The 22451-nt window shown below is 35.7% G+C and overlaps 1 protein-coding gene across 8 annotated transcripts in view; it reads right to left on the bottom strand.

The window, feature by feature from the left end:
- Window positions 1-22451, bottom strand: part of NPNT (nephronectin) — a 77709-nt gene that overhangs the window by 31415 nt on the left and 23843 nt on the right. For 2 of the 8 annotated variants that reach the window (XM_033214921.1, XM_033214923.1), the window contains 4 exons: window positions 12684-12776; window positions 7367-7456; window positions 2988-3107; window positions 1553-1687 (listed from right to left, as the gene is read on the bottom strand). In XM_033214921.1, the coding sequence (XP_033070812.1) occupies window positions 1553-1687; window positions 2988-3107; window positions 7367-7456; window positions 12684-12776 (438 nt within the window). The remainder of the gene's footprint in view (window positions 1-1552; window positions 1688-2987; window positions 3108-7366; window positions 7457-12683; window positions 12777-22451) is intronic. The other 6 variants (XM_033214922.1, XM_033214924.1, XM_033214925.1 and 3 more) reach the window with 3 other exon arrangements.

The raw sequence follows: 22451 nt of genomic DNA, 5'->3' as shown, positions 1-22451 counted from the left end.
CCTGGCATCTAGTAGCTCATCATAAATGGTATCCAGCTGGTTGCCCCATAGGCAACATAAATTCCACATATCCAAATTTCAACTCATCCTTCTAAGCCAAGTTATTATTTTCTTGTACCCTATATATTAGCACATACTGCACCTATATCCACCAAGTTGCTTAAACCAGAAACTTGAGTCATTCTTGAACTAGAAACAACCTTCTTTCCTTTAACTCCCAAATCATCAAGTCCAGTTAATTCTACCTCTAAAAAAATTATTTGATATTGTCTACTTTTCTCTTAATCCACAATCACTACCCTATTTGAAGCCACCATCTCCCGGGTTAGACCATTACAAAAGCCTCAAAACTGCTTCTTTTGCTGTTACTTATCCCCTTCAAAGCATTTCCAACCCAACTGTCAAAATGATTCCATTAAAACATACAATCAGATCATTACTATGCTCAAAACCTTTTAACTATTTCTACTTGCACTTTGAATTAAATCCACATTCCTCCCCCATGTCCTTGAAGGCCCTGCAACAAATCACCCTCACCTACTTCACCCATTATATCTCAAGCAACCACTCCTCATACTCACACCCCATACTTGAGCTACATGGGCCTTCTTCTTTAAAAAACCTCACATAGGCCAACCTCTCTCTCACCGCAGTGCCCTGCAATGTCTTCAGCTGCTTGGCTGTTTCTTCACATGGCTAATGATACAGGTCTTACCTTAAGGCTAATAGACACATTCTGTTTTTCTCTCAATACCTCATGTTAACACTTGGCATTGTCTGTAATTTTATGGGGTATTTATTTCTCTTCTGTCTCCCCTGTTAGCATGTCAGCTTTGTGGGGATCAAAATCTTGTCTGTTTAGTCCACTGCTATACATCCTAGCACTCAGCACAGTATCTGGAGTATAGAAAGTACTCAGTAAATATCTCTGATCACCAAACACTTCCATTCATTCAAGGATTATTACATGCTAGGTATTGTGCTAAACTCTTTGCATCCACGATCTCATTCAATCTTCCTACCAGTTCTATGTGGCGTTATTTCCATTTTAAAGATAAGAAGACGCAAGCTCAAAGAAACAAAGTCTCTTGCCTAAGGTTACATATCTAGTATATGGAAGAGTCCAGACTCTCAATCCTACACTGTCTTCCTAATTCACCAGAAAAAAATCTGAGGCCGGAAGTACAACACATACAATCTAGCCCTGTCTACCTGTTCAGCTTCATCACTCATTGCTCACATTTGCTGCTTACATTCTAGGAATACTGAGCTCTTCTCATTTCCCTAAACATTGTGCTTCTCTGAACTGCAGTGCCTTTGCACATAGGGTTCCCTCTGCCTGAGGCCTCCTCCTATTTCTCATTTTAAAAACAATAAGGCTCCCATTATCCATTCACAGAGATGTCCTCTTCTGAGACATCTGACATCTTCTGAAAGACAGCTAATTATCTGACATAAGTAATTGCCTTTTTTTCCTTACTCCCATCACCTTTCACTTTCTCCCTTTATCCTATAGAGGCTGCTGACAGAGATGCTTGATTTTACAACTCACCTACACAGGTCCTCCCATCAGGAGCCAGCTGCAGGCCAGGGGAGGGGCACTGGCACCGTATTTGTCCTTTAACAACATCACAGCCATACTGACAATTTGCCATGGAGCAGGTCAGGGCACCTGGAAAGAGAGTGACTGGCTGACCCAGACAGGTAGAAAACAAAATCTGTAAAGGAAATAGCTGTATTTTTTCACTTGTCCTGAAATCAGTGACACTGAACAACAATGAAGTCAAAGAGGCCTTAACTATCAAACATCTAAAGAAAGTAAAAGGGGAAAGGAAAGAAAGCATTAAAAGACAAATATAAAACTATTGTGCATAGATTATCTGGAAATTTTTCCAGTGGCCAAGGAAAGTGAAAAATTGAGGTATTTCTCCAGAGTACTCAAGCTAAATGCTATTCTTAACTAAACATCCAAGTAACTGTCTCAACTGCCCATGAAATTTCTCTAGGGGAACAGCAGATTTCCCACTGAGTTGCACAATGTTAAACATGTATTCACCTCATTCCAAAAAGTTCCATGCTATACTTATGCAATGTTAAATAAAATTAGCTAACTATTTTTATCTTATGCAACTCAGTTAAATGATAATTCAGTAAAAATAAAAACCAAGTCATTAATTGTTGGATATCATATGAATACCTCAATTCAATGAGAGAATTTTAGGGCATATTAGACATATTATGTATATTTCTTATTCAACGACATGGATTAATAGATAATTAAATTATGCTAATCAGGTACTTATGCTGGTGGTTCCACACAATGTCTAGTTACAAAATTGTTTTCAAATCTAATGTATCCATCTTATACATCCAAATGGTAGAAAACACACATTTTTTCCTTATAAAGATATACACGAATTCTACTTTTCTGGTATCATATTCATTTACTTTTTATTTGAAATTGTTTTCTAGAAGTCTTAGACTATTATTAAAGTCTAAAATTCTATAAAAGCCTAAAGGCCTTTATAATGAAATATAAAAATTAAGTAAGAAAGTATTTATGAATGATTTAAAATCACAAAACAGACCTGATGGATTCTGTCTGAGCAGTCCCTAAATAGTCAGTAGTGTTCTTTTTTTTTCTTTTTTCTTTTTTTTTTTTTAACCTGGAATCATTCTTCTATGCCCAGATAGAAGACAGAGGTAAATATGTTTTTTAAAAAATTAGAAAACATAGTTAGTTTTGTAATTCTTGATTTAAATACCATTTCCTAATCAATTTAATATTGCCACCCATGAGAGAAGAATATTATACATCGAAAATGGTGCCACTTATTTTGATTTTCAGTTCCTCAGGCACATATATAAACACATGCACACATCTTGTTTAGCAGAACCCGGGAGGCCATTTTCACAAAAGCAAGCTCCCAGAGCACAACAGAAACAAGCCCAAAGCACTTATAAAACAGTTAAGATGCTTGACATACTTGAGCAGGAACCATCCGGCATGAGCATATATCCGTTGAGACAGTAGCACTTGTAGCTGCCATAAGTGTTCATGCACCTGTGCTTACAGGGCCGAGGCTTCAGGCCACACTCATTTAGATCTGAAAACAATGTGGGTCGAAGCAGAAAAATTACAAAACCTCAGCACTAATGTAAACCATTTAAAATTCTTTTCTATATTAAAAAATGAAAGAGAAAAATAGGTCAAGCTACAGTGACTATTATTTACATAAGTGATAGAGAATGTTCATGCAATATTAATTTGAAGGTTGTTACACTAGGGGCAACCAGGAGTCGCCATGACCTTTATGGATTTCTGTTTATAAAGGCCAGTTAGGAAAATTCTCAACAACAGGTGCCTACCTTATCATCCCTAGAAACAGCAGCATACTAACCTCCTCATGGGCAGAGGTGCTCTATCAGCTACCATCTGTTTGCCAATATTCTTAAAATATCTGGGTTCTATTGCTAGATTTAATCCTGACAATGTAACCCTATTCGTTCAATGTCTTCCTTTCTCTGTTTAAAGAACGTATTACATGAGAATATTTTACTTTACAGGAACTATACAGATTTAAAAACATTTGACTGCTTTGACCTTCCCAAGGGAAGGCTATATAGGCTATATTTTCAGAGGATAAGAAAGAAATAAATTAAGAGTGATCATTATTGTAGTTTTTCTTGTTCAATCTGGTAGATTTTATATGATTTCAGATTAAAGAAGAAACTTCAGTTTCCTGCTTTAGTAATGCATTCAAGTCACAAAATGAACTTTAAAACACCCACCAACATATTTTCATTTATTCCGCAGTTAAGAAAGGCATATGGAAATACTAATGGACAAAATGTAATAGACTATCATGTATTTTAGGTTTATTGGTTTAAGTATCAATATGAAATGAATTAATAAATTTCACATTATAAAAAAGTTTTAACCTAAATTAAACACTGCCTCAAGTGAACATAAAACTCATAATGACAAATAAACATTGAAATAGTAATGCCTAAAATATACACTTCATTAAAAAGAAATGTGACCACATGTTTGTCTGGAATCACCAGCATAAGTACCCAATTAGCATAATTTAATTATCTATTAATCCATGTCATTGAATAAGAAATATAATTTGTCTAGTTGCAAAATTGTTTTCAAATCTAATCTATTTCAATCTGATCTGCTCATTATTGGAAATCTGTATATTTCACTTAACTAAATCATCAAGTTCCATTATGTTTTAAAACCACCAAATAATTATCACATCTAAAAAAATTTTCATATCTTACTGATTTTCCAAGTAGATCTTTTTTCTGCCCTGAATGCAACTGTAAGCAGACCCCTAGCTGGGCAAATCCTGGAAAGGTTAAATAAACCAAAAACTTTTGTCATCTCCTATGCTTTCTTCAAATTTCTACTTTATTGTCTCTTGACTAGTTAAGGGTTTTTAAAACAAAATCACATTCTACAATATTTCAAAAAAAATTTCCTCATAGAAAGTGCCATGCAGATTACAGTATCAAAAATGTTTTCTCCCCCTGTTAATTGAAGCAAGAATCAAGGAAGAATGACTGAGAAAGAAATTTTCTACCCTTCCCATATTCTTCTACTTTGTATTTCAGTATTTACTAAAAATGAGAGGGAATTTTTTCTCATCTTTTAAGAGGAATTAATGACTATTCCTAATATGGTCCTGCAGAGTCACACCTGTCTTTGATAAATCTTTTTGATATTATAGTAAATAGCATTTAAACCCAAATATGGCATTAGAGAAAGGCTTTGTGTTTCAAATATTTTTTCTGCACTAAACAAAAATAGAACAAAACCACAAAATAACACAGTAAAATCAAAACCTATATCTCAAGAAAAGGATATTGATGGATTTTTGTTTATGTGTCAGTTAAGAATCCCTAGGTTTATTTTCAGAGCGTGACAGAAACTGTTGTGAGTTCCTGATGGGAATGGATTAGGTGTTTAAAGTTCCAGGCAGCTCATAAACAAGGAATATTTATGCTGATGGAAATTTCTTCAGACACTATGTCCATGAACTAAACCTGAAGCCCAATTGGGGCAGCTTTTCTACAGTTTGGCTCCAGTCTGGGCCAATAAAGGGCCCCTTAGGATTGCTATGGTAGTATTCATAATCTGGACTGGAGCTGCTGGTGGTTTTAGATAATGGCTTTGACCCAATTTTATCCTTCTGTTCCCATAGCAAAAGCACTTTGGGGTTAAGAATCATGAAACTGAAAGGAAAGAAAAGCCAATATGCTGTCATGAGTCCAGAAAAATCTGGACTGTATGAAATAATACGAGAAAGGAAGAATACATGTAACATTCCATGGGTAAATGTGGACATATATTGGCTATTATACCTGTTATTAATGGGCATATGAGTATCCAAAACATGGAAAGCAATTGAGAAAGCTGTACTCCACCAGCTGTTGATGGTCTGGATGACATGCCCTGACAGCTGACTGTTGTTAATATCCCTAGTGACTGCCATCATTGCCCCATCTGCCACAGGCAGGTGTCTCCTAAAACTTCACAATGACCCTTATGAAAGCCACTTCAGATACTATAAGATTCCACAGTCATCCATGTTTATCAAAATTTGCCAAATATCAGACTTTTCCTAAAGTACAGAGCTTCAAAAGATTAAATGCATCTGGTGTCCTGGTAAGAAGCCTTTTTGTCCTCAATTTTCTTAAGAGTTTCTTGTCTTTAATTATGTTACCTTCTTTTCTCATTGACCTAGTGTTATATTAAGTAAGTTGATATGTGCCGCTTTCTATAAACGCTGTATTCATTATCACAATCTATTGGATATTCTTCAATTAAGCAAGAAATTAAAAAATAAACTACTTCCAAATTATAGTAAATACTCCTACAATAGTAAGCAGAACAAAATGAAGTCATTGATCATACTGTCTCAAATAAATCTTAAAAGTTGATAAGAGAACCTGGAAATAAAACGTTGGTGTTTTTGTTGTAAATTTACTTATGTTCCTTTTTCTCTGGAGGTTTGTAATATATATAAGGAAAATCTATCAAACAGGAAAATTAAAAAATGTAATGAATTCTTTCATGTGCTTATCTTATACTAAAGGATAGAACTTTACAATAAGCCACTTACATTCATAATGCTTCAATTATTACGTATATAAGTCTTAAAGTGCATCTATTATTGTCAGGAATACATTTCAGTAGGTTGGTGGATTCAGGAGATTCGATGGGAGGAGAGGCAGGAGAGGGAGAAGGGAACTGGTCCAGAATGGAAATGCAAGCTGCATAGCATTATTATTAAACTTCAGGAAAAAAATCAGAAATTTTATTAGCATGCAGACACTGAAAAGTAGCTGAAAAATTCGGAAGAGATCATTGAGTAAGATAACTAGCTCAATGGATTTTTTTTTTTACATAAACTTTCACTTAACACATTTGGACTTTCTCTCCGCTTTGGTGCTAAAATCAGGCAGTCATAGGCAAACATGTCAATATGTCAACTACCATAACTTTATTTTTTAAATTATTAAAGACTGAAATTAATTCTTTTGCCCTAATTCCTTGTGCAGAAAATATACAAAAGCATCAAATTTCCTCTCAGCAGAGACAATGATTAATAATTTCAACTATTTTAATTCAGTTATTCTAAGTTCTTAAACCTATGAATGGGTTACAGATAAAATATCCTAGAAGAGGAACTGTAAAATTATGCTACATATTATTTTCCTATAAAGCTTTCCAGCATGATGAAGACATTAATATTTTCAGTGTTTCTATTCTTACGCCAACCCCACAGGCAAATAGGGCAGGAATTACTGTCTCCCTGTTACTGATTGGTTAATGACTTGCTTATAATCAAATAGCAACTAAATGCCATCTTGGAATCAGAACTTAGGCTATCTGATGTTACACAATGTATACCAAAAGAAGGTCACTAATGTATACTTTGATTTTCAGGTAACCTAAAACTCTATACCTCAAGAGTGGGGAAGAGGACTTGATTTCTAAAATCTACTTGGCAAAGGGCATCAAACCCCCAATTTCACTTGCTTTGGAACTCCTCAGTTTGCCTACATATGAAAAAAGTTGTTTTGCTATCTGATTTTTAGAAAATATTTCAAAATTCAGAAAAGAAAAAGAAAAGCAATGATACTCGATGCATTAAAAGGACAGTAGAGCTCCATGCTTTTCAGAGCACAGAGAATCAGCACCAGGTGGCAATTCCTGCTGCTTGCTGTACATGCTCAGGGCTGAAGGCTGGACACTCCTGGGCTAGTCTTCAGAACATTTGCAAGAAGTGACATAACTGCAGGAAGCCATGCAGGTGGCAAAAGCAGACCACCTGGGACAATACACGCTCACCCCTTGAAGGCAAACTCGTGGCTTGGTGATCCAGGGGTTGGAAAAGAGGCTGTTCACTGCCTTGGTCAAGAGGAGTTGGGATGTGCTCATCTTCATACCAGGAAGAAGGTAATAAGAGTCAACTTTGAACTGATGTCAATTTTAGCCCTAAAAATCTTTACAAGTATATATTAAACAATTACATACAGTTGGTAGAGTTTAAAAAGAATGCATTAGATACTTTATAAACAATATTTTAGTTTATGGTTCTTCTGGTTTCTCTTTTCCTCTATTTTAATTTTCTTAAAAATGTATCACTGTCATCTTGTTTTCCAAGGACAACACACACATTATAAATGAGCAATCCATTGTCATACAATTTTTTTAAAAACTCCAAACAAGAGATCATCATTTTAAAAAGTATTAGTCATAAACAGAAGGAAGAAAACAAAAAACAAATTATAAAAATATTGATTATAATCCATCTGCTCTATTTAAGGTCACTGCAGTCTTAAACGACCAACTTAAGATTTTTTTCCCTACATTATCACGTTGTACAATAGTAGTTTAAAATACTCCAAAATTATGAACAAATGTATGAATTGCATAAAGATTTTATTTACATAACAGCATAATAGATCGTCAATATTATCATTTAAATGTAAGAAATTATGTTTCTAGAACACACATAAGCTTTATGCCAAAAAAAAAAAAAGTGTTAACTGTTGCCATTATTTGTTTACCAAAAGATAAGAGGGGTGAGACTCAAAGTAGAGAGTTGAGACTTAATCACGTTCTGTTTCAACACCATTATGTTATTAACAGTCAGTTAAATGTCCAGATCAAATGAACATTGGTTTTGGGAGTTAAAACTATACATCTTCCTTTTTTTTTTTTTTTTTGAGACGGAGTCTCATTCTGTCGCCCAGGCTGGAGTGCAGTGGTGCGATCTCAGTTCACTGCAAGCTCCGCCTCCCGGGTTCACGCCATTCTCCTGACTGAGCCTCAGGAGTAGCTGGAACTACAGGCACCCGCCACCACGCCCGGCTTTTTTTTTTTTTTTTTTTTTTGTATTTATAGTAGAGACGGGGCTTCACCGTGTTAGCCAGGATGGTCTCGTTGTCCTGACCTCGTGATCCGCCCGCCTGGGCCTCCCAAAGTGCTGGCATTACAGGCGTGAGCCACTGCGCCTGGCAGGAACCATACATCTTTCAAAAATTAAGGCTGTAGGTAACCACCTTAATGTTAGGGTTAAAGCCCTTAGATTTTTGTGCTTAGCAAAGCAATCAACTTTCAGATGTAACTAGTCCACAAAATAAGTATCTGCTTCTGACCTACAAGATTCCAATTCTTTCCTTATGATAAAGAATTCAACATATGAAACATAAACCATACTAAAACATTAGGAACTGACATTTGTAAATATTTCCTTCTGAAATTATTACAAAGTACACTGTAAATTCCTAAGAATGTCTTTCATTTCTGAAAATATGCAATGATATATTTACATACTAAAAATCACTCCCCAATGGAAAAGTTATAAAAAGATTATTTCCTATAATAATATTTTTTTTTTCTGGCTGGGGGAAAAAGAGGTTTGTATCGGTACAGAAACTCAAGGAGGAGGGAAATATGCATAAATACAAGTAAAAGTAAAGGAAGCAAATGATCGAAGAGAATCTTGCCAGAATTCGGGTTAGAACTTCATCTGCTTTGAAAGGTAACATGTGCCTTATAGAATATGTTAATGATCAGTCCAAGCCTGTAATTTCATAACGATTCTAGGTGTAACAAATCCAGAAAATGACTTAGTGGGGAAGAGCAAGCCACCAAAAGCAGATCACATTAAGCCAGTGGCAAGGCTGCTAAATTAAACCAGTTCCAAAGTGCAGCTTGCCCTGGTATTCTGGCTGTTTCCCAGGCAGCTCTAAAGGCACTGGTTAAGCACTTGTTTATTCAAGCTGTTTATGCCATGATGCAAGTTTCCAGGGGGTTATTTCTTAAAGCACATAACTCGCTACAAAATTCTCAGTGAAAACTTGTCATATACCAAAAGCTACTTTTAATCAAAAGCTAATTTTCAGTTCTGTAAAGTTATTTCAAATTTACTTCCTTTTGACATTTCTCTCCTCGAGAAAAAAGGAGCCTCTTTGATTTCCCTTATCTGTGAAGCATATTTCCTACTTTATTAAAATGCGTGGGCCTGAATGAAAACAGTCTAAGTTAATCTGCTATGTAGGCACTATCAACCATTTTCTCTAACAACTTTTATGGGAGTCTGTAGGCAGCTCTCACACTCAACCAGGCCACACATGGCAGCTTCCCTTATCCTGACAGAGACCTCAGTGTATGGATGCAGAGACTCTCTAAGATGCTATACCAAGAACTTGTGGAACTCTTTCAAGTTTCCACGGTTTTCAGGACTAAGAACCATTAGATGAAACTGTCATTCATTTAACATATTTAGTGTGCATTTACCATGTGCAAGTCACGTTAATAATAGTTTTCAGGAACCTAGAAATCAGAGAGACAATAAAAAGGGTTTCTACTCTCAAGGAGCATAAACCTAGCCATCAGGAACCTGTCACTGCTTTTTTTGTGAGGAGGGCAAAACAAGAGATGATTACAACACCTAAGTTTATTTTAAGCTGTAGTTTTATTTTCAAAACTGGACTTGAAATTACATTTTCAGTGCCAGCACTATTTTTGCAGGTGTAAAATCCCATTTTGCTACTAATCAAATCCTCTTCTCTTTAAGGAATATAGTTTTGGAGAACAAGATTTTAACTTGATATATTCGATTTTTTCTTTAGAGAAATAGGTATGTGTTACAGAAAAAAAAAGTACATGTTAAACTGGTTTTCTGAAAATAAGAGCTATCCAGTGATGAACCCTTGTTTCAATAATAGTTTTAGCACGTCTTTGAAGCGTGTTAAAGTTGATGCAGCTCCTGCAAAGAAATTTAAATGAATTTCTCTGCAATCTCAAAAGTGATTTATTTTAATCGTCTTCTTTATATTTTATATCCTCACGTTTGGACAACAGCGTTTTACAGTGCTGACATTAATGAAACATCTGAGGGCTTATGTTCACCACTTTAAAAAAAAGAAGTATACTGAGATTCTAAGATGAACATTGGCATTCAATAACCAGAACCTAACACACTGCTACCTGTAAACTTATGCTGGGGAAGAAAAATCAAGTGGATTTTTTAAAAGAGCAAACTGAGATAATAAGAGCACCACTTATTTAAAAAGATTATGCAGGTGTGTTTGGTAAATTTCAAGTTAAAAAGAGTATTATAAGAGAGAAAACAAGCATTGGGAAAATCAGTTCTAAATCAAATAGCAGATAATACAAGAACACATGTTAGAATAGCAACTTCTACCATTGGGACATGTCATTTCTGCTAGTGTGGATTTCATCTGATGGTTCATGAATAATTCCATCTGATGGTTCATGAACCACCATTTTGAGTATGTTTTCAAAAATCAGCATTCTGGATGATTGCAAAAACTGTGTCTTAACACAGAAACAGAAAACCAAACACCACATGTTCTCACTCATGAGAGTTGAACAATGAGAACACATGGACATAGGGAAGGGAACTTCACACATCGGGGCCTGTCAGGGGCAGGGGGCAAAGGGAGGGAGAGCATTAGGACAAATAAATGCACGTAGGGCTTAAAACCTAGATGACAGGTTGATAGGTGCAGCAAATCACCATGGCACATGTATTCTTTTGTAACAAAGCTGCATGTTCTCCACATGTATCCCAGAACTTAAAGTAAAATTTAAAAAATAAAAATAAATAGTGAACAAAAACTGTGTCTATAAATCACTAGTTTACATGACATACCTCAAGGAATATCTTGAAATAAGTATCAGACACTGAAGAACAGTAGTATTTCAGCAATATCATTTCTATATCAGATGAGGTCAAGTAAGTATGTAAGGGATAGTTAGACACCATATCATTATTTCACCTGACATTTAAGATGACAGTGAGTATAATTTAAGAAATAAGTAAAAATTGACTCATCTTTTTTATTTTTGACTCTTATCTGTTTAGTGAAATCTAACTCTAATCTTTATTTGTAGTTTAATTCCTAATAATGAAATTTTTCTTTCCTTTTTTTTTTTTTTTTTTGAGACAGAGTTTCACTCTTGTTGCCACACTGGAGTGCAATGGCACAATCTCAGTTCACCGCAACCACCGCCCCCGGGGTTCAAGTGATTCTCCTGCCTCAGCTTCTTGAGCAGCTGAGATTACAAGCATGTGCCACCACATACAGCTAATTTTGTATTTTTAGTAGAGACAGGATTTCTCCATGTTGGTCAGGCTGGTCTTGAACTCACAACCTCAGGTGATCTGCCTGCCTTGGCCTCCCAAAGTTCTAGGATTACAGGCATGAGCCACCACACCTGGACAATAATGGAAATTTTTTACTGAATTTAATTAACAAGACAAGCCTTGTCTGACTTGTTAGCATGAGTTCAAGGATCACATTTCCAAATATATTTTTCATCCAAAACTAATATAGTAGAAAAAATATGGATTATATAGGCCATAGCTCTAAGTTGACATGCTAGCTCGTTTACTAACTCTGTGAACCTGAGCAAGACACTTAATATTCCTATCCCTCAGTCTCTCCAAATAAAAAATGGATTAACAATTAATAGATTATACCTTAATTATAATAAATAATGCTCTACTTCCTAATGTTGTTGTAACAATAAAAATGGATAATATATATAAAGTACCTGCAGCACTATGAGTGTTGAATAAATATTTGCTTTTATAAACAACTGATACTGAGTTTTAAAAAAAGTGCTTGCTAAATTAATCATTTTTATTTATCATGGAAACATTCCAAACTGGTCAGTAGTTGAAGGGAGATTTAATCACAGAATCAAAGGGCTCAGAGTTAGGAGGAAACTCCAAATTTCAAATCAAACCCCTTACCTGACTTTAGCATTAAAGAGAAGCAGTACCTGGGGTCTGATGTGGTTAATTATTTGGCCAAGGATTTCCAACTAGTTAGTGGAAGAACAAGGAGTACCAGAAGGCTTCTAAATTACTGATGCAGTGATTCTTTTCTTCAAAAGACATTTGAATTAGTATCAGAGAATAAGAGGATACGATTTGTTTAATTGTCCTTTGATAAAAAAAATTTTACAACATTTATCCTTAATACATTTTTATTTATCAGCAAAATGGCAGCTCACATATTTGTGGAAAAATAGCTACGGAAAGTAGTTTGAGATAAGAATATTTTTAATTTGGGAGTAATAGAGGTGTCTTTGATTGTATATTTATGTCAGACTGTTTTCCTACCTTGATTGCAGGTTTTTCCAGCATATCCAGGATGACACTTGCACTTGTTCGGCCCAATACAGTCACCATGTTTGCATCGTGGTTGGCACACAGCTGTGAAAAGAAGATGGCATGCGTTATTTCTAGGTCAGCGAAACACCAATCACATAGCACTGATGTCGTGTATTAGTTTAATAATAAAAGAAAAAAAGGAGAATTTACAACAAAGTAGCCAAAATGTACAAAATCAGTTTCCTATAAACATTCTGTAAGCTACACACACACACGTGTTATGTGTGTATATGTGTGTATGTGTGTATCAGTTGAGGCTGAATTTTAAATTCAAGGACAATACTCAAATAGTCAAATAAAAGAAAAACTAGGTAAAACTATGCATAAGCATAACTGATATTTGTTCATAGTTACAACTTTACAATGTCCTATACCCACAATTTCAAACTCAATTTCTCCAATATACTTCAAATAGCAGTTCTTAGTCCACAAGTACTAAGTATGTATGAAATACAGATAAATTTCTAACTAAACATAAAATATTTATTTTACTAGAAATAGTATTCCTAAGTATGAAATGATTCAAAATGAAACAAAAACTAAAACAACATTGTTTTGGAACTTCAATTCAAGGGTATTTCTGTATCTTGATCTTTCTTAATCCTAACATTCATTACAACTGCTTTTCAATCTATAATGGCCTTTCTATGCCCTAACATAGCAAATAGGATGTTCTCAGTTTGACATTTACTCTTTTCCATCAACTGAGTTCCACTTTCTCAAGACTTCAAAATACTATAAACCATCACTCAAATATTTTCACTGCTTAATTGGAATTTATTCTGCTTATTCTCTATCAATAATTCTCCGCTGGGGGGTACTTTTTACCCCTATGGAAATTTGGAAATGTCTGGAGACATTTTTGGTTGTCACACTAGGGAGAGGATACTACTGGTATCTAGTGGATAGGCGCCAAGGATGCTGGTAAACATCCTAAAATGTTCAGACAACCCGCCACAACAACAAATTATCCAGCCCAAAATGTCATCGTGCCAGACTTGGACACCCTGCTCCGTACCAAATATGTGCATGTCCCTATGTCAGACACTATAATAGACGAAAAATAATTGTATAGCATGTTACTGGTCTCAAGGAGTCTACAATCTAGATAAAAAGACAATACCACATTTCTTATTCAAAACAGTATTTATTCATCAGCAATATGAAATCTGTGAAGAAATCATCTCACAAGCAAACCCATATACATTCGTGCAGAAAGCCTCATAGAGGAGGCTTATGTTGAATCTTGAAGCATGAGTAGACAGAGAAGGGAGCAGACTACCCAAGGAGAAGAATATTTCACAGCCGTGTAAGCTGCTGTTTAGTTAGGAGACACACGGGGCTCATTAAGCTAAACACATGGGTAAATGGTGGAGGAAGAGTGAGAAACAAGCAGGTGAGTGGTATCAGGTGATTATGTTCCCTACATTTCAGAATGAGAAACATGCATTTTATCTCTAGGAAATGGGAAGTTTCCATACATTTATCATCATCAGGAGAACTGCTTGATAAAAATCAAAGCTCTGGGAATCTTATCAAAGCGTTGATGATTATATGTAGGATGGACTGGAGAGAGTTTAGAGGCAGAGAGGACAGTTGCAAGGCCAGTGAAGTAGTTTAGGTCTGACATGAAGAAGGTATGATTTGTGTTGGTGACAGGAAGAAATGAGCTTCGATAATCACTGAGTGAAGAGCAGATAGTCCTTGAAGACCAAGGGCAATGGACTCAACAATGACCCCGAATTTTGAAGCCCCTGACACCTGTTCCTACCCATTTTAACCCATGCTGTTCTCCATTCTGGGATATGCTCCCAGTTTCCTCTCTGATAATTATCAAACATTGTTTCCTTTAAGACTCTATACTGCTGCGAAACTGACGTGCATGTTATTTTTTTTTTCTACGTTTCCTTGCCCAACTCTCACTAACCCTTCCCTCACCTTCCATTCCATAGGGCTTCTTTGCTAATTTTAGTTTCAGGCCTTCCTTGCCTGTTTGTCATCCCAGCTGGACCCTGTACCACCACAAATCCTTAGACAGTGCTGTGTAGGAGGTATTTAATGTAAAAGACTGCAGAAAGAAAAGACGAGCAGAGTGTAAACGATAGGGAAATGCCCTTGAAAAATTCTTAAAATCTGAATTTAAACATGGCATTAAATTCAAAGGGAAACAATTGTGTTCATATCTGTGAAATGAAATAAACTGTCCAGGAGGGCCTTTCTAATATTACTCTTTAGCCAACTGTACACTCGGCAGATGGTTTATGTGCAGTTTAAAATGAGTCCCAGAAGCAAGCCACTTTACGTAATTTCTAGGCCCTATCACCAAGAAATATCAACTTAAAAAATTATTTTTAATCTAAAAAGATGATCTTCCATAAATCTACACATATATGTATATTCATGCAACCTGAATAACCATGTATCACTGAGGCACACAGAATGCCATATTGAAAAAAATGTAAATGTCTCAAAATTGTTAAGTGCAAGTCCAGGAAATAACCCCTTAAAATAATTGGAATTCGGAAAACTCTCTCAAAGCATGAAAAAGTAGTTTTAAAAATACCACATAAAAATACAAAAAATTTATTTAGTACACTTTATGAAACAATAAAACTTGAGGCCCCCAGGCTGTAGCCTTTGGACCCTCGACCATCTTGATAACCATCAATTTATAGTACTTTCAGGTGCTTTATAGGAACAACGTTTTTATTGTTTCCTCTTCCCTTTTTGTTATTTGTTCTCAAGCAGAGTGCCCTAATCTTGGGCACATCAAATGCACACATTCCAACAGGCCAAGACTGTTAATGTTTCTTCCATGTTTAGGGAGTCCTATTTCAAAACAAACTGTTGTTTGCAGTTCCATCTGATAGGCTATTCAGTGAAGTAACCAAGAACCCTTAGATTAGCCAATGGCTATTAAATGCAGTAGGATACTTATAAAGTCGATATAGTCAATTTCTTTATTCTTAGAAAAAGAAAACCCTTTGGAAACTGTTGCACAAAAAGATTTTCTCCTTTATAGCACAAAGTTATCTTGCTGGCATTAGGTCTGGAATGGAATTCAATAAATATGTATCAAAGGTTTGTTATATATAATGTATTATAGTAGGCAAGTGTGGCGGGGGATTAGTGAGTCACAGAGGGTATGAAAAATTAGCTGTAGAACTAAAATATATCAGCTAAACCACAACAAGGGCTTTGATAGAGAGGTGAAAGAACCAAGGAGGGTGTGTAAAAACTACAACGGCAGGTCGGTGTGTTAGAGGCAGTGTGTTAGAGGCAAGAGCAGTGGAATAGGAGACAAAAGACTTTCAGAAAATAAGCAAAGTGGTGGGGGCAGTAAAGGGGACTGCTTCTTAGTGAGTGCAAAGTGTTCTCGTGGGGCTACAGTGTAAAGTGCTTAAAACAGCAGATGAGATCAAAAGAAAGGCCGAGACAGATCATAAAAGGCCAGTTGCATTCTTACCAATATCTCTTTCCCTTCTGCTTTAATATAGAATGGCTTTTAACATTTTTATTTTTTTGAGTGGGGGATGAGTTAGTAATGGAAAACTATATTCTCTATTCTCCTTGGCAGATATGGACAGCCAAATGACTAAATTCTGGCTAAATGGGATGAAAGCAGAAGTGGGGTGGGGCTTTGGAATGCTGTGTAAAAAGAGGGCTAAAAAACATGGCTTGTTCTGTGCTCTCGCCTAGAATGTGCATGTCATGACTGAACCACAGTGGCCTCTTTATGACCATGAGACGATCTTGAGAATGGAAAGAGGGTACAGCAAGAAGTCATAATATTAACCCTAAATCACCATCCTAGCAATTTAGGGCACTGTTCTTTGTGTCACATTACTTGTAGCGAAATACAATTCCTGACTTTCCTGATCACTAGGCGGTGGAATCTGGACTTCGTCTGTGTTTATTATCAAGCCAGCAAAGGCTTCCTTTTGATACAAATTTAGGATAGAAGTGTTATGAGTAGATCCTAGTACAGAAATAAAACTTGTCAAATTTATTGTATACCTACAATACCATATACTCAGGGGAATGTAAAAAAAGAAACTATTTCTACATCTAAGTAAATAGTAAATAAATTTCTACATCTAGATTAGAAAGTGCATAACCATTTCAAAACTGAGAAAAGTAATTCCCAACCTCTGTATAAACTGTCCCACCTTCCAATAACACACTCCACTGTAATGTGAGCTCTCAGGGGTCAGCAAAAACCAACCTTTTCAGCAAACTGCATTACTCTGTGAATAGCAGGTCATCCCTTCCTTCTCAAAAAAATAAAAAAGGATAAATGATCTATTTTCAGTGGTCTTCAAAAGCATTAAAAATAGAGTATATTCTTGTTTGGAGTAAACAACGTGCCTGTTGGTGCTACTGGCTATCAGAAAAGGCAGCATTGCTTCTCTGACCTTCGTGTGGATCAGGAACAAGAAGTTTGGGCCGTATTTGATGGTCTACTATCACTAGCATCCAAATAGGGTTTAGCAACTTAATAAAGCTTAAATAAAGTCCAGGTAAAAATCACAGATAATCAACAAATGATAGACATTTTCCCCCAAAATCAGTTGCCAGAATTAAGTCCAAATGGGCAATCACACTCAAAATTTGCTCTCTTAACATTCCTGTAGCATAATCTCCAAAGTGCCCTCAAAATAACCTCTAAGTCATTGTTTTAACTAGAAAAAGAAACAACTGGCAAAACAAACATAGCTATTTAATGTCACATGTCCAAGCCTCTTCTGTTTGATCACAATCTAAAATTTTAGTCTTAAAAATCCATCCTCGGAGTTCGTGACCAGCCTGGCCAACGTGGTGAAACCCTATCTCTACCAAAAAACTAGCCAGGTGTGGTGGTGGGTGCCTGTAATCCCAGCTACTTGAGGCTGAGGCAGGAGAATAATTTGAACCTGGGAGGTGGAGGTTGCAGTGAGCCGAGACTGTGCCACTGCACTCCAGCTTGGGCAACAGAGTGAGACTTGGTCTCAAAAATAAAAAATAAAAATAAAAAAAATCCATCCTAACTGATGTAACTGGGTCTCTGAGAGTTGGACAATACTTTCTAACTCTAACATAAGCAGTGAATTATCAAATAAGTTATGAGAGGCCGGGCGCGGTGGCTCAAGCCTGTAATCCCAGCACTTTGGGAGGCCGAGAGAGGCGGATCACGAGGTCAGGAGATCGAGACCATCCTGGCTAACACGGTGAAACCCCGTCTCTACTAAAAAATACAAAAAACTAGCTGGGCGAGGTGGCGGGCGCCTGTAGTCCCAGCTACTCGGGAGGCTGAGGCCGGAGAATGGCGTAAACCCGGGAGGCGGAGCTTGCAGTGAGCTGAGATCCGGCCACTGCACTCCAGCCTGGGCGACAGAGCGAGACTCCGTCTCAAAAAAAATAAAAATAAAAAAAAAATAAAAATAAATTATGAGAAAATTACACTCCCACAGCAATCCTATAATGTTTCTTATCTAAGGTAATAGTGCCGGGAGTAAAGTGCCAACATTTGAAAACTAAGGATATGTTGAGATGCCCAAGGAGATGGGGGCTCTGAAAAGTAACAAGGGAAAAGCCAATCCAATGTCAATGGTAGTTAGTAACTTGAGAAGGATTTTCTCAATATAAATAAGATTATCTTTAGAATTCCAAGAATCATTTGTAATTTTTTCAATCTACATCATGTTATTATGCAGACATGGCACCACTAAAAGCAGAACGAAAAACCTTGTCCTCCAGGTTATGTTCACAGAACAAAAGGGGGCAGAGAAACATGCAAGGGCAGGGCAGAAGAATAAATAGATATGAAACTGGAAGACTTCACAAAGCTGTTATTATACCCAACAAGCTTCATCGAATTCCGATATGGACAAATTCATTTGAGGAGAACAAGAAAATATGATAAGGAATGACTTTTTCAAATGGTAATTGGCCTTGGAAGAGGGGAAGTTGCTGAAAGCAGTATGAAACCACTCACTGCTATATTAATAGGACCTGGGTGGAATGGAGGGAAATTTTACAGTGGTCCACTGAAAAGTGCCCTGAGCCATTGCATAACATGTACAGAACAAAACTTAGATGAAAGAATCCTACTGTCCAAGATCCCCAAGGGAAAACATCTTTCCAGCTTTCCTAATACCCTGTACTATAGTGTCAATTATCTGATGGTCAAATCTAAATTCCTGTTGCAGTAAAAGCTGAATAACAATGCCTCTGATTGTTATCACTATAAGACATATTAAATGCCCTCATGAATACAGAACTCTAAACCATTTTATATGACTGACTGAATTTATCCTCATGATATCCATATAAGGCAGGAGAGAGGAACACTATCTTCATTTTACAAGTAAACAAGTAAAAATGCAAAAGATTAAGTGACTTGACCAATTTCAGGAAAAAATGTCTTATCCCAGTTCCATGCTCAATCCACTACGTCTTCTGGTGGTCAGAAAAAGACCACAAAGTCCAGCATTTTGAGTGCATTTGATTATAACAAAATACTAAGCAAGAAAGGATGAGAGGGGTAGAGAATGTTAATAATGATTAAAAACATAAAAGTAAGTAACATTTACATAACTTAAATACTTCTTAAAAGGAGGGAAAAGTTGCAGTTAAGGCCACAATCTATAACTTAAGAAAACTAAAGTAACTCTGCCAGAATATTTGAAAAGAAAATAATTTCATTACCCTGTTGCTTGTTTTATGTAGATGCTGGATTCTGAACCATTGAGGCAGCATATTATTGTTATCTCTGTTGAAGTATTGCTATTATTTTTGTTGCTGTTTGCTCTGGGCTTCACATTTTACTTAATATCATTGCAATTAAGAACTTAACCACAAACCATAGTCAAATACCAATGTCAGTTACTCAATGATAATTTGGAACATAAAGTTAAATGAAGTGTCCAGTCTTTATAATGTTGTCTCCCAAGAGCTGTCAATAACTCATTTTATTTTTGTGTCTGGGAACATCCAATTCAGACACATTTATCAAGTATCTATTTGATCTCTCACTATTTAAATTCCTGAAGTGTCCCCCCCAAAATAAGTGGCAGCATCTGCATATGTGCATCTCAAGCTAAGTTTTATTTGTCATAATTAAGCACTTTCCCTTTTCACTTAAAGAAATTCTCTGAGCACTATTGTTGTTTTCAGGTAACTAGAAATTTTAACTTTCTCTTTCTGTTTTCATTGTGCTAGAGTGGAATTTAGATTAATGCCAAATACGACTTTAAGAACACATAAGAAAGTGTTATTTATTTGGAATTTTTTTTTGTTTGTTTTTTGTTTTTTTTTTTAGTAGAGTAACAGTAGCAATGCCCACAGCTAGCACCTGGATCTTTGCTTCTAAATATTGCATTCCCTAATAATGAGGAATGAGGGCTAGGGGAGGGAGGCTAGAATACGTTTTCTGTTGCAAAAAGCAATTAAGTACTCAAAGAATGATACAGACATGTGAAAAGAATAGGAGCTGGCTTGGAGGAGTTCCACTGACTAGATTTGGGATTGTTTGAGCATCAAGAAGACTAATAGTAGTTACTGATAACAATTGAATAAAAAAAGAATCTATGGTTCTGAAGTGATTCTAAAAAAGAAGACAAGTGAGCTTCTCTTCAAAGAAGAATACCTACAAACATGTAGAAGGATTGGCAAAACTTGAAAAACAGAATTTTACAATCACCATTGAAATAATTAATTAGAGGAAAGATTATCCATAGATGTTAAAACTTTCACCAAGTGAAAGTTTGTTGGGGAACAGGATATCGAAACAGTGTGAATGTATTACCCCAAGGTTACTTACTAATTATGAAGAAAAAAAGGTGTCTTTCAGTAGAGAAATCTGATGGATACTACTTCATCAAGTGATCAAACTTAGTATCACCAATAGTAGGACAAACTGACATATGTGCAAAAGGAATATCATAACATACCATCATCTATATAACATTCTTACAAATAAATTTAGTTCTGATCTAATGATGCAGAAACAACAGACAAATTTAGATGACGGTGGATTCTACCAAGCAATTGATATGGACTCTTCAAAAATATCATTGTCAAGAAGCAAACAAACAAAAGCGGTAGAATTGTTTTAAAGAAATTAAAGGGGCATGTCAACTAAATGCAGTGTTTGATTCGTAATTGGATCTGGACCAAAAAGAAAAAAATCCATAAAAACCATTACTGGGACAATTAGGAAAATCTAAATATGGATTGTTTATTACATAGTATTATATCAATACTAAATGTTTCAAGTGTGAAATGATATTGTGGTTTGTAAGTAAATGTCTTTGCTCTCTGGAGATGAACATTGAAGTGTTTAGGCATGAAGTGTCATTATGTCTGTAAGTTACTTAAAAATGGCTGAGGGAGAAAGAGAGAAGGGTCGGGTGGGGAAGGAAGAGAGAGAAAGAAAATGTGTAAAACATTAATAATAAGGATATATGGGTATTTACTGTTCCTATTGCTTCAACTCTTCTGTGGATTTAAAAAAATTTTAATACAAAACATGGAAGAAATATATAAAAAGGAGTACAATAACATGAATACACTGACAACTGTTATTTAACTTGTGAGTAGTTGTTGACTTTTCAATGTAATTTAGAGAAAGGTTTACAAGTATAGATGCTGGAGTTAGACTGCTGGGATCCCAGCTCTACCACTCAGGAAATGTGCGACCTATACAGACTACCCAGCTTCTCTCTGCTCTCATTGTCATTTTTAATTTAAAAAACAGTAAATTCACAAGATTCATAGAGAGCTTACTCACAGGTTTATTGGGAGTATTAAATGAGAAAACCCAAATAAAGTACTTAAAACAGTACCCATCTCATTATTAAGAGCTCAATAAAATGCTAATTATGATAAGGATTATAAGTATGACAAGGAGGAAATGCCCCAGTATCTAAGACACTATATTAAAAATTGGGGATATAAAAATTAATAGGAGAGCAAGTTCTCATTCTCAAGCACATAAGTCCAATAAGGAGAAACAGAAGTAAGCAAAGATGTCCTGATAACAGATGCATGTTAAGGACACAGAAGAGGCAGTGATTAATTACATAGGTTTAGGAAAGTCAAAAAGGTTTGAAAAAGACGTAGTGCTAAAAAAATTCTTTCAAAAAGGAAATTTAATAGATATCTGAAAGACATATAAAAGGTATCTTTCATAATGTAAGAATTCACAGAATATAATGAAACACATTACAGTATTTCTTTTATTTGAAAATTATCATATTTTAAAGATCTGATACTGTAATTTTGAGCAGGTTTGCTAAGGAATCATCACAAAGGGCCAGAAAATTTTAATGTAACTATCATCACCTCTTTAAGCAACCAAAGTATCTGTGTTTAAAAGAGTCACTGATACATGAGTTGAAGTATACATTAATTATTTTTAAAATTAAATCAATTTTGTTATTGGGTCTTGACTAATATGATGTTAGATTTGTCAGTTTGACCTTCGGTGTTTTTAGTTTGCTTATTTGTTTTCTAAAGAAAATGATAATTATTCCAAATTTATCTGATGCAGAACCTTAAACAGAAATTTGAAAACAACTTAAATGTCCATCAATAAGGGAGTGGTCATGGAAGTGATGGCACAACAGTCTTTCTGTGTCAAACATTGTGGACTTCAATTCAGGCCTGAACTGTTGCTAGAGGGACCTCCCTAACCCATGATTTCGGCATGCCATTCTGCTCCTTATACTTATTCGC

Source organism: Trachypithecus francoisi, unplaced genomic scaffold, assembly GCF_009764315.1.
Source record: "Trachypithecus francoisi isolate TF-2019V2 unplaced genomic scaffold, Tfra_2.0 Lachesis_group1, whole genome shotgun sequence".
NCBI classification, from domain to species: Eukaryota; Metazoa; Chordata; class Mammalia; order Primates; family Cercopithecidae; genus Trachypithecus; species Trachypithecus francoisi.
Note: the sequence above shows the minus strand (reverse complement) of the source record. Positions and strands in the feature narration are given on the sequence as shown.